The 13,116-nt window shown below is 48.6% G+C and overlaps 1 protein-coding gene across 1 annotated transcript in view; it reads left to right on the top strand.

The window, feature by feature from the left end:
• The window catches only part of chrna8 (cholinergic receptor, nicotinic, alpha 8), a 488,191-nt gene that overhangs the window by 326,132 nt on the left and 148,943 nt on the right, over nt 1–13,116 (top strand). Inside the window, exon 8 of the mRNA XM_072517257.1 lies at nt 3,350–3,436. Within this exon, the coding sequence (XP_072373358.1) occupies nt 3,350–3,436 (87 nt within the window). The remainder of the gene's footprint in view (nt 1–3,349; nt 3,437–13,116) is intronic.

Below are 13,116 nucleotides of genomic sequence, written 5' to 3'. Positions count from 1 at the left end.
CATGCGGTCGGGGTCGGGACCTAGGACCCCGTCTTCCACGACATAGCCGAGGATGGCCAGCCGGGTGGTGTGGAAAACGCATTTGCCCTCGTTATAGGTCAGGTTAAGTTCTCGGGCGGTCTGGAGGAACTTTTTGAGGTCAGCGTCATAGTCCTGCTGATTATGGCCGCAGATGGTGACATTGTCCAAGTACGGGTATGTAGCCCGCAAACCGTACTGGTCCACCATTTGGTCCATCGCCCTTTGAAAGACGGAGACCCCATTTGTGACACCAAAGGGGACCCTGAGGAAGTGGAAGAGCCGGCCGGCTGCTTCGAAGGCAGTATAGGGGCGGTCTTTTGGTCGGATGGGGAGCTGGTGGTAGGCAGATTTGAGGTCGACCGTGGAAAAGACTCGGTAATGGGCGATCCGATTTACCATTTCCGCGATGCGAGGAAGGGGGTACGCATCAAGCTGCGTGAATCGGTTTATGGTCTGGCTATAATCCACGACCATCCGTTTCTTCTCCCCGGACCGGACTACCACCACTTGCGCTCTCCAAGGGCTGTTGCTAGCCTCGATGACCCCCTCTCCCAGTAAACGCTGGACCTCTGACTTGATAAAAGCCATATCTTGGGCACTGTAGCGCCGGCTCCTGGTGGCGACGGGCTTACAGTCGGGAGTGAGGTTAGCGAATAGCGAGGGGGGTGCGACTTTCAGTGTCGCAAGGCAGCACACCGTGAGGGGGGCAAGGGTCCGCCGAACTTCAGTGTCAGGCTTCGGTGGCTGCACTGGAAATCCAGTCCGAGCAGCAGGGGGGCACAGAGGTGAGGGAGGATATAAAATTTGAAACGGGTGTATTTGGCACCCTGGATCGAGAGATCCGCAATACAGTACCCCGTGATTTGTACCGAGTGGGACCCAGGTGCGAGGGCTATGGTTTGGGATGTGGGATGGGTGCGTAGGGAGCAGCGCCTTACCGTTTCAGGGTGGATAAAGCTCTCCGTGCTCCCGGAGTCGAAGAGGCAGGGAGTGTCGTGCCCGTTGACCTGGACCTGCATCATGGAGTTCTGCAGGTGTTTTGGCCGAGTTTGATCGAGGGTGATCGCACCCAGTCGCGGGTAGTCGGAGTCGTAAAATGGCCACTGCCGTTGGTCGCACGTGTCGGGTCGAGAAGCTGGCCGCCGACCAGATGGCCGCTCCCATGATTCGCACGAGGCTGATGACGCGTCAGAAGAGGACGTGTTGGGTCGGTGCGCAGCAGCATTGCGAGGCCTGCGGGCCTGAGAGCCTGATTTTCGGGCCGGCTGTTCTTTGTTTTTCTGGCCCCTGGGTCTGGCCAGGCAGACCCTCGCAAAGTGCCCTTTCTTCCCGCAGTCGCTGCAGATCGCGGAGCGGGCTGGGCAGCGTGGGCGTGGGTGCTGGCCCTGCCCGCAGAAGTAGCAAGGTGTGCCCCCATGGTGAGCGGGTCGCCGCGTGGCGTAGGCCTGTAATACGGGCGAGTCTGAGGAAGTCTGGGGGGGCTGGCAGAGTCCGCGGGGTACGTACCCAAGTTATGTCGGGCCACCTCCAGCGAGGAGGCGAGCGTTAGCGTCTCCTGGAGGTCTTTTGCCCCGTTTTCGAGCAGTCGCTGCCGGATGTAGGTCGAGCGGATGCCGGACACGAAAGAATCTCTGATGTGCAGGTTCATATGGACTTCCCCTGTCACATCCTGATGGTCACAGTCCCTGGCCAGCGCGGTGAGTTTCTCAACAAACTCGTCGAGCGATTCCCCCGAGCGCTGCCGGCAGGTAGAGAGCAGATGCCGGGCGTGCACCTCATTGACGGGTTTGACAAACCGCTTGCGGAGTAACTCAATCGCTTCCTCATAAATCGTCGCCTTTTCGAGCGTGGCGGAGATTCTGTGATCACCCGGGCGTGGAGTAGACGCAGCTTGCGTGGCCCTAGGATGGGAATCTCTGCGGAGTCCAGGTAGGCCTCGAAGCACCGCAGCCAGTATTTAAAAATTTGCTTTGCCTCCGGCGTTCGTGCTTCCAGATTGAGCTTCTCTGGTTTTAGGCCTGCGTCCATCCTGAATCTAGTTTAGCCTAATAAATTGAGGTACCCTCAATAATGATGCTTAGAGATTAAACTGTAAAGAAGGCTTTATTAGGCTAATAACTATGCTACAGATTTGGACGAGAGCTGACTGCTGTACAGACCATGAGGCAGGCCTTTATGTATGGCTCCCAGATGGGCGGAGCCAGAGGCGGAGTCCCCAGGGTTCCAAGCCTGGTCTTAAAGGGGACATCACCTTACATGATGATAAGGCAGTAACCGTTCATCACACTGACCCTCAATATGCAATCCCAGCCAGTGCCCTTAAGCAGGTGAGGGTCAGATTGCTGTCTCTCAGTGGGAAGATGTCACCCCCATGAGGGCTGCCAGCCAATCTGATTGGCCAACAGTTCCAGCAGTCGCGGCAGTGTCAGAACACCGTAGTGGGTGCTGCTGGGATGGCAAGGCAACCCATGGGGAAGAGCGATGGCATCGGAAGTGAGGTAAATCCTGGGCTTTTACATTGGGAAGGGTTTGGGGCAACTCGGGGAGTGGTGGGAAGGGAGGGCACGGGATTTGGAAGCCAGGTGGGAAGGAATAAAGTGAGGAGTGTAGTATCTTTGGGGGGGGGCCGCGAAGGTGTCCCCAATATGCACAGAGCACCCATATGATGTACCCACCATCCTTCATGCCTGCTAACCAGTTGGGTTACACAAAGTCGCGACTACATGCATTGCATACAGGTTGCTGATTTTGGCACCTACCTGCCTATCATATTATGGGAGACATCTCGTGGGTGGCTGCAATATCTTACATGCACCCACCCCACCAAAAACACAACTGGTGGTGGTGGTGGTGGCGGGGGCATAAAATACAGCCCAATATTTTCCCCTGGGGGAAATCCAGAACTAGGCTGCCCAGTTTAAAAAATAAGTGCTCTCTCATTTAAAATGGCGATGAGGAGGAATTTCTGACCTCGGAGGGTTGTCAATCTTTGGAATTCTCCACCCCCACCCCCAGAGAGCCGTGGTGGCTGGGTAATTGGATATATTCACAGTTAAGTTGAACAGAGTTTTGATCTGCAAGGGTTTCACAGGTTATGGGGACAGGCAGGGAAGTGGAGTTAAGGTCACAATCAGATCAGCTGTGACGAGCAAACCAATTGCCCAATAATCTTGCTTTTATTTATCTTCCTGTGTCCTGCATTTCAGCCAGCACTAATAGAATCTGTTACTTCAAGGTAACATATCTAATACTGTTGTTTGGACTGGACTGTATAACTTTCAAATGCTACGCTATTTCATCTTCACCCCACTTTTTTTCTGTCCTACAGGGATCACTGTGCTGTTATCCTTAACAGTATTCATGCTGCTTGTAGCCGAGATAATGCCAGCAACATCTGACTCTGTCCCATTGATCGGTAAGTGTCCTGTCTTCAGACTATCTTACTGCAATTGCTAAGTAGAATAGATCTATAATGTGTCAGTTTAGGTTGATAGATTGCAAAGGCGAGGAGTTGTGAGTTCAACCTGTCCCTGCTTCAAAAGCGGAGAAATTAATGAATTTTGACATTGAACTTGGGTTTAAGTATCTTAAACGTAGGCAGGTTTCACACACACTGGCATATTTTGAGACGATGTTGCACATTTTACACGTTATTAATTAGGAATCTAAGGTACTTGGATATAACTACAGTGGAGTAAAGAATTAACCTTAATTTTTTGTGTGTGTGTGGATGGTGAACCATTTCGGCTGGGTCATGTTTAATAGCTTTCACTCTGTTTTCTGAGGATGATGTTGTTCCATTTGGAGCCAGACGATCTCCCACGAAGCAAATTATCTGGATGAGCATTGCAAAATTAAAACAACGCAAACACACAAATTTGAGGATGGATATCGGAAGCCAAATTGCAGTATTTACCGGCAGTCTGGCGATGGTGTGTGATAGAAATGTGCTTTGGGGTGGTTCCTGGTGAACCTGCATTGACCATTCGCTACATAATCCTCGTCACGTGTTAAAAACAAAGTGTAAGCCTTTAATGTTAGAATTTCCAGTAATTAATTTTCAATATGTTAAGCCTACTCAGATTTCTTCAATCCCAGAGCCGGTAATTTAATTTAGTCTGTGGGTATCCAGCTGTCATTGACAATTTCCGTTCTCTGCAAACAAAAGGAATATGTTCAAGCCTTGTTCCTTTTTTGCATTACCCAGAAGCATGGAGAGCCTGTAGTTTACCATTGCTTTCTCCATGGCAACACTTTGACCAATCAGAGTCGACTTGACAAACAATCTCTCCTGTAGAATAAATTGTTGCGATCATTTGAAATTTGATATTCTTGCATTTGCTCTGATGAGTGCAAGATGAAAAGCTGCGACAACACCTACGTAAGACTGCTGTTCATAGACTACAGCTCCACCTTCAACACCATTATCCCGACAAGACTAATAACCAAACTCTGCAATCTTGGACTTGACACCTCTCTGTGCAGCTGGATCATTGACTTCCTCACCAACAGACTGCAATCTGTCAGGATAGGCAACAACCCCTCCTCCACAATAGTCCTCAACACCTGGACCCCACAAGGATGTGTGCTCAGTCCTCTACTGTATTCCTTATATACACACGACTGTGTGGCAAGATTTAACTCCAACTCAATCTATAAGTTTGCGGATGATACGACTGTGGTGGGCCGTACCTCAAACAACGACAAATCAGACTACAGAAGGGAGATAAATCACTTGGTTGCATGGTGTACCGAAAACAACGTCTCTCTAAATGTCGGAAAGACCAAGGGACTGATCATCGACCTCAGGAAGCGTAGCATGACACACACTCCCGCCTGCATCAATGGCTCCAAAGTGGAGATGGTCGATAGGTTTACGTTCCTGGGGGTCACCATCACCAACACATGTTGATGCAATAGTCAAGAAAGCCCAACAACATCTCTACTTCCTACAGAAGCTAAATAAATTTGGCTTGTCTGCAACTCAAACTTCTACAGATGTGCGATAGAGAGCATCCTCTCTACTGGTCCAAGATCGCAAGAAACTGCAGAGTGTGGTGAACTCAACTCAACCCAATGCATCACACAAGCTTGCCATCTATACGGTGATTCTGTATACACCTTCCGTTGATTCTATATACACCTCCCGCTGCCTCAGGAAGGCAGACAGCATTATCAGAGACCCCTCCCACCCAGGCTTTACCCTCTTCCAGTCCCTTCCATCAGGCAGAAGGTACAGAAGTCTGAAGACCCGCACATCCAGACAAACGGAACAGCTTCTTCCCCACGGCTACTAGACTCCTCAATGACTCTCCCTCGGACTGATCTGTTCCCTGTAAGAACACTATTCACGACGCCCTATGCTGCTCTTGATCATGTATTTGCTTTGTTTGGCCCCTTGTTCCGCACTGTAACCAATCACTGTTAGTCGATGTACCATTTGTCAATGTTCTCTGTTGATTATTCTTTTTGTCTACTATGTACGTACTGTGTATGTTCACTCGGCTGCAGAAAAATACTTTTCACTGTACTTCGGTACTTGTGACATCAAATCAAATTAAACATGTCTCTCTTTTCAGCAAGAGACAATTTCTATTGTGTGTGGGCATGTGCACATAGAGGGGGAGGACATGGGGTCAGATGCATCATGGGATTTGTAGTTTTCATCCTGGTGGTGCTAAAAATACCCAGATTGTTGCTTCTCGCACAACAGCACAATAAATTTACACAGTTCTAACAGTGGGAAAATAAGTTAAAATACAAAAAGGTGGATTAATCTATTCCAATCATGTTTTAAATCCATTGTTGGGTTGACATTCCTTTTGTATCAAGGATGATAAATGACAAGGTTGATAGGGAGTGTCGATGAGATGATTCGAAGCTGATTTCAATGGCTGGTCCCAGCGTCAATCTGACTCAGCACCTACCAAATATTCACCTGTTCAGTATGCTGACCATTGGAGCTTCAGTCGTGAGGAAATTCTCTTTGGCGCAACACCTACTCTCCAGACAAGATCAGAAAAGGCGACAATGATGCTGGAAGATAGATGGAGAAAAATAATTGATGTAATTATGCAAAAGATTCGACTCTGCTCCACCAAATGTAAATGTTCCTAGGTAGGTGCTCCTTCAGAGGGCCTGTACAGACTCGATGGGCTGAATGACCTCCTTCTGCACCGTTGAGATTCAATGGATTCTACTCTGCCTACCAAAGGGAGATGAGTAAAGCAATTCTGAGGAGTGATTTCTGCTCAAACGGACTGTGTCACGTTGCCCGCAGTTGGTTTAATTTGATTTACAGCGCACACACACAAATAGAGAGGAGACCCAAGAAGGCTCAACCCCCCAGATCTCCCACCCTTATCTGGAGATCCAACTGATGGAACCAAGAGGCGGCGGTGAGGTACGTTTGCCAAAGAGTGGAAGGAAAGGCCAGCTTCTCCAACTAAGCATGCACGGATGCGAATGACACTGTCTCCGATCTGGAGACATTGGACCAGGAATATCCAGGACCTCAGGAGGACATGACAGATAAGAGGCATAACAATTGGAGCTCCAAGACCCAAAGCCTTTTTAGGGTAATGCAACTTGCAATTTCACACATTCCTCACTCTGCAGGCAACACACATCCTCATCTGACAGCCAAGACATTTTATAAATTCTTTCATGGAATGTGGGCAAAGTTAGCAAGGCCAGAATTTGTTGTCCCATCCCTAATTGCCCTTGAACTGAATGGCTTGCAGGTCTGGAGTCACACTTGGCCAGACCAGGTAAGGGCGGCAGATTTCCATTAGTGAGAAAGAAGGATTTTTACAAAACTCAATGGTAGTTTAATGGTGGTTTTATTATTAATATATAATTAATTTATCAGATTTGTTTATTTATATTATTAGACTAATAATTATTAGTATTAAACTGGCGTTATATACCAGATTTTTAGTAATGTAATTCTGATTCCACCAGTTGCCATGACGGGATTTGAACCCCTGTCTCTCGAGCGTTAGCTTGGATCTCTGGATTACGAGTCCAGTGACATTGCTATTATGCCACCATTTCCCCTACACTCCCACTGAGCCTATTGACCACTCGCTCTGTTGCTAACTTTTGCCTTAGTTTAATTGCTCTGTTTTATCACCTTTGCTCTTGAGTCGCCAGGTATCTTTATGATACCGCCACGTGGTTCAAGTCCGAGTAACGATCAATAATCCAATACACCGCTTAGTAAGATTTAAGTCAAAGCACATTTATTATACACAGGAATCACTACTCACGTACAAATTCTACGTCTAAGCTACTTCTACAGCTAACAGGCCAATACTTAACTTGGAACTGGCCCACCAGGTCAGGGAAACAAATGACCTTTCGTTCGGGTTCTGAGCCTGCGGGATTCGAAGTTGGTACAGATTGGTAGCTAGGAGCGCCTATCTCGTAGCGAGCGTTGAAGTAAGACTTACTGGATATCGGCGGCGGCTGAACCGGTCACTGTCAAGGGTTGGTTCACGTTGCTGAGTGACCCGGTCAAGAAGAACGATTTGAACTTGGGCTTAATTCTTATAGTCCCCAGGGGCTTCCTGCCTTTCGGGGCGGACCCTGTACCTGGTTCCAAGTGATTGGACTTTGTCCCTATCACTTGGTTCGATTTTCTTCAATGCTGGAGCGGTTCCCTGATCGATGGGTGGTCCTGAGGTGGTCGTTCACCTCCCATTTTGTAGGCTTCTGCTTGCGCCAAAGAGTCTGGTTTTGCTTTATGTGTCTAAATGTTGCTCATTGTTCCCAGGGGTTGCTCATTAGTATGCAGATGGCTGGTGTTTTGTTATGCTGATGGTTGCTGGTATCGATCTTGTCTGGCCTTTCCAGAGGTAAATACACAGTCAACCTGCAGCTGCTCGTTTTTGTCCTGTTGGCTGACTTTCCCATCAGCCTTTGCCGTTCGCCATTTTAAATCGGGAGTTAGCCATTTTAAGTGGCTACAGCTCCCATGCCTCTCAAGTACCCTCCACAAATGGTTGCTTACACTCTTCCGTATACAAGTGATTACAACCAATTACTCTTTGTTTCACAGAACTTGGCGAGAGGCAGATCCGCACAGTGGGGGGAGGCAGGGGAGCTTTGAGCCTCCAGTGCCAGGCACCTCATCCATCAATGCGTGTCTATCTGGTCAACTGGGAAAGCGGACTAGTGTCATGAAGATGAAAGCAGTGACTTGCCACGGGAGCCTGGGCCTCCCGAGGTACTGGTGCTCACGTACGTCGGCATAGCTGGTCATCTGTTGAGGGATTTCAGTCTTTGGCTTTGCCTGCTAAAGGGACAGCCACCAGTGGAAGAGAGACTAAACTCAGTGATGGGTTAGAGGCCAAAATTGAAAGAACAAAGTGATCTCGGAGGGGGGGGGTTGTGTTAGAGGAGGTTATAAAGACAGAGGGCGCGATCTACCCAAATGGGGACAGTGTCACGTAGTGCGTGAGATGAGCTGGCTGTTTCCTGGCACTTGGAGCTATCGAACGCCCTTCCAAATAGATAAAGGGCCTCAGTCGGGACCACCCCGACAAGGCCGCACTTCGTCCTGTTTTCTGCAATGAGGAGCTCTGCTCGCCAGAAATCCTCAGTGCAGCGAGAGATCGGGACGCCATTTAAAAATGGCATCCCGATCTGTCGAGCCCCCAACGCAACCCCCAAACTCCCCCCAAGCTCCAACTCACAAGAAAGATTCCCCGAGCTCCCAGCACCCCTCCACTCCAACACAGGGCAATCCCCGGCCCTATCACCGGAGGAAATGCCGGCTTGGCACCCTGGCAGTGCGAGCCTGGTACCAAGGTGGCACTGCCAGGCTGGAACTTCCAGGCTGGTAGTGCGAGGATGCCCAGGTGGCACCAGCAATATAAATGTGCCACCCCTGCCCAGAGAGCATGCACCTGGGGGCCTCCAATCCCCTGGGAGATCCCCACGAGTGCTGTTCCATCTGCTCCCCATTTGTGGAGACCAGTATTGAACGGCGCATACCCGAGGTCTTCACGGCAAGGGAGTTAGATCCTACACCTTGGTTAGATCTCATGATACTAAATTCAGACTTGCTTTTTCACTCTAATATGCAAATTTCCAAAAAGTGATCCCGCCCACAATGGGCAGGATTCACATTGCAGCGTCTTGCGAGATTGCATTAGATCTCGTGAGGCGGCCAGTCGGGTAGATCCCAGAAGTGAGATCGCCTGGCACCTACGGGGCATATTGCGCCGCGCTGCTTTTCAGGTGCAACGCAACCGGTAGGTCTGTCCCAGAGAGGGCAAAGTCATGGAGGGATCTGTAAACAAGGGTGCGAATTTTAAAACTAAGCAGCGGCGTGAACAGGACTCGGTGTGAGCAAGATACAGAGCAAGATTTTACATTCAGAAGTCAATTGAGTTCGGCAGGACTCCGGAACATTCCACAGACAGGTAGTTTTTGATCACATTCAACAGTTAGAACAGTTGCAGATTGGGAAGAATACCACAGCACTTTAGGAATACTCTGTAAATAATAAAAGGGAAATATTAAGCCAACATGGAGAAATCTACAAACATATTCAATGAACATAAAAGCTCACTGAACTCGGTTAAGCAAGTATCAGGGACGACCAATGCAGAATGCTTGAAACGCTAGTAATCTGACCATCAGCTGGTTCTTTACAACTGCACTTTGAGTGTGAAAGGATGGCACATTCAGTTTTCATCTTCAGTTCAGCTGTCGCAGGATTATGCATGCATGCATTTGGGAAGCACATTTTTGAAATTTCAACACTTGCGCCAATCCCACAGGACCTTCCCAACATATAAAGTGCTGAGGATGAAGATTTTTCATAGTACTTGAAGTAGATTGACCTAATCCTGCCAGAAATATTCCCTTCATCTGATTCTAGGCTCATAACGAATAGCGTTTGTTATATTGGAGGAAATAATAGTTTGGAGAATTAATTCTTCATTAACAGAAATGCAAGAAGTACCTCATTAGCAAGAAAGAGCCCAGATAGAAAAGATATACAAACTGCAATGGTCTTTGAGAAATGGATGGATATCTATGTGCTTGGCTCAGGTGAGGTGACTGAGGAATGTAAGGGTAAATTTCTCAGTCTTAGAGTCTCAGGAGGTTGGTTGCACTCACTAAGGCTCCTCCAGTAACACTTCTGAAACCCACGACTTCTACATCCTAGATGGGGAAGGACAGCAATGCACGGGAACACCACCGCCTGCAAACGTCACTCCAAACCACGCACCATCCTGACTGGGAATTAAATCTCGTTCCTGCACTGATGTTGGGTCAAAATCTTGAAAACTCCCTTCCTAAATGTACTGTGTGTCTACTACATCACATTGACTGCAGCGGTTCAAGAAGGCAGCTCACTCATAACCTTTCAAGTACAATTAAGCATGATTCTCCAATAAAATATCTATTTTTCAAATTCTTTCTTACAGGATGTGGGCATCATTGGCTAGGCCAGCATTTCTGCCCATTTCTCCAGTGGTTGTAGCCATGTGTCGGGGGGTGGCAGGGAGGAGGTTGGTCCCTCAGGTGGATGCAGTGCTCTCTCCTCCTCCCAGTCTGTCAGTAGGTTCTCACCTCCATCCCCTCGACAGGTTTCAGCCTCACTGGGGTGGGGGGGACACAAGCTGACTGAGTTCGGCTTCTGTTGAGTGGTCTCAATAGGACACTTATTAAGCTAGCTGCCACTTGTGGGTGGGTACCTGTCACACCCACCCCTGCTCATCCCAGAATGTAAATGGCCAGGAGGCATGAGACCAGCCCGCTGGCCAAAATCAGGAAATTGGAGCCCCTTCTGCTTCCAGTCAAACCTCCGCAGGCATTTTAAAATTAGGCTGCATTTATAATCTTTATTATTGTCACAAGTAGGCTTACATTAACACTGCAGTGAAGTTACTCTGAAAAGAGCCGAGTCACCACACGCCAGCACCTGTTCGGGTACACTGAGGTTGAACTCAGAATGTCCAATTCACCTAAAAAGCACATCTTTCGCGACTTGTGGGAAGAAACTGGAGCACCCAGAGGAAACCATACAGACACGGGGAGAACGTGTAGACTCCGCATAAGACCATAAGACATAAGACCATAAGACATAGGAGTGGAAGTAAGGCCATTCGGCCCATCGAGTCCACTTCACCATTCAATCATGGCTGATTTCAACTCCATTTACCCGCTCTCTCTCCATAGCCCTTAATTCCTCGAGAAATCAAGAATTTATCAACTTCTGTCTTAAAGACACTCAACGTCCCGGCCTCCACCGCCCTCTGTGGCAATGAATTCCACAGACCCACCACTCTCTGGCTGAAGAAATTTCTCCTCATCTCTGTTCTAAAGTGACGCCCTTTTATTCTTAGGCTGTGCCCCCGGGTCCTAGTCTCCCCTGTTAATGGAAACAACTTCCCTACATCTACCCTATCTAAGCCATTCATTATAAGACCATAAGACATAGGCATAGACATTGCCCAAGCCGGGAATCAAACCCTGGACCCTGGCACTGCGAAGCAACGGTGCTAAACAGTGTGCCGCCCAATATTTCAGAAGACAATAGTTTATTGCATTGGTCGGGACAATGTCAGAGGTCTGGGAATAAGTTACCGATGTACCCTTACGGTAAGGAAGAAAGTTTAAAATAGCAAATAAATGAAGGGGAGGTACGTAGAAACCAGCTGATTCGAATAACAGACACTCTTGTTCTGACATGATGACTGTTCACATCATAATCATTTGTTGTTTAATTGAAAATTCCTATGACCTGAATTTGTGTTTGTGCTTCCCTGAGTAAAATGGTCTTGAAATATAAAAATCACAAAAAGCACGATGAGGCTTAGTTGCCCCAGATTCCAAAGAGATTCTGGAAGGGATTGTAAATCCAGCTTCATATGACTCCTGTGGTGAGATTCTCTGCTTCAGAAACGCCAGCGGAGAATCGGTACAATGTCCCGCTGGAGCTAGGAGTGCCATTGAGGTGGTATTCTCCTACCCCTACCATACACAATTATGCACAGCCGCAAACACGCTGGCTTCCCTGCACTGCAGGACGTGGGCCGCTATTTTGAATTGAGTGCTCCGATCCCAGTGGCAAGAGACAGGCCCCCTCTCTCCCATACGGCGCAAATGTTCACTCCTCACTAACAAGGGGAGCACCCCCCAACCCCTCATCAAAGAGGGGAATCCTCCCCCCACCATGGGAATAACAGGTCAGCTCCCCACACCACACACACATGAGGGTGACCCAACGTCCCCACCCAACCCCACTAGCACCCTCCACCCCACAGACCCCTTCCTCTGGCATTGCCAATGGTGCACTGTCATCTGGCACCATGGCACTGCCACTCCGGCAGTGGCACCTTAGCCTGGACCTCGAGGGGGTTCAAGAAGGTTAGCTCGTTGCCCGGGTGCCCCTCTGCCCAAGCAGAGGGAGGGTCCTCTAAGGGTCCTGGAGATTGTGTGGTGCCGGGCTGTGGGTAATGTTTTGAACCCGAGACCCTCCCCCAGGATGGGGGTCCCGTGTCTGGATTGCCCCTTCCAGCCCTGGGCAACCTGAAGGTCACTCATGCTATGGTGATCTCAGGCAGCCCTCTGTTCAAGGTCTTCATCCTGGTCTGACCTGTTTAGATTCTGAACTGGCCTTCTCACTCTCAATTGCTCTACCTGACAGCTAATTAGCAAGCCAGACAGTTCAGTGAAGAATCAAGCCAGGAACACGTTCCCTTTCCCCATATCTTCTCTCTCAGCCATATGCATTTAAAACTGCTACTTTTTGATGTGTCTGAGCCTTCCTAGAAAACCCATAACACTTGAAAAGCCTTGAAATCCCCTGAGATCCTTTGAAATGCTTCATATTTATTCAATTTCACAGTGCAGTACCTTTACCTAGCCTTTGATTGACAGCTTAATAGTTTAAACACAGCAGTCTGGATGTTTCTTTGTTTATCTTCACATTTGAATACATCTGAAGTACCCTCCATTGATGCTAGGGACAATGTTGATAAACAACCTTGTTCTGATGAACAGCTGCTGGCCACTTCAACAATGCTAAGTGCTTTCTGCGGTTAGAAAAGAGGGAGTGAAAGCACTTAGTGC

This window comes from Scyliorhinus torazame, chromosome 9 (genome assembly GCF_047496885.1).
Source record: "Scyliorhinus torazame isolate Kashiwa2021f chromosome 9, sScyTor2.1, whole genome shotgun sequence".
In the NCBI taxonomy this organism is placed as follows: domain Eukaryota; kingdom Metazoa; phylum Chordata; class Chondrichthyes; order Carcharhiniformes; family Scyliorhinidae; genus Scyliorhinus; species Scyliorhinus torazame.
This window is presented reverse-complemented; position numbering and strand designations above follow the sequence as displayed.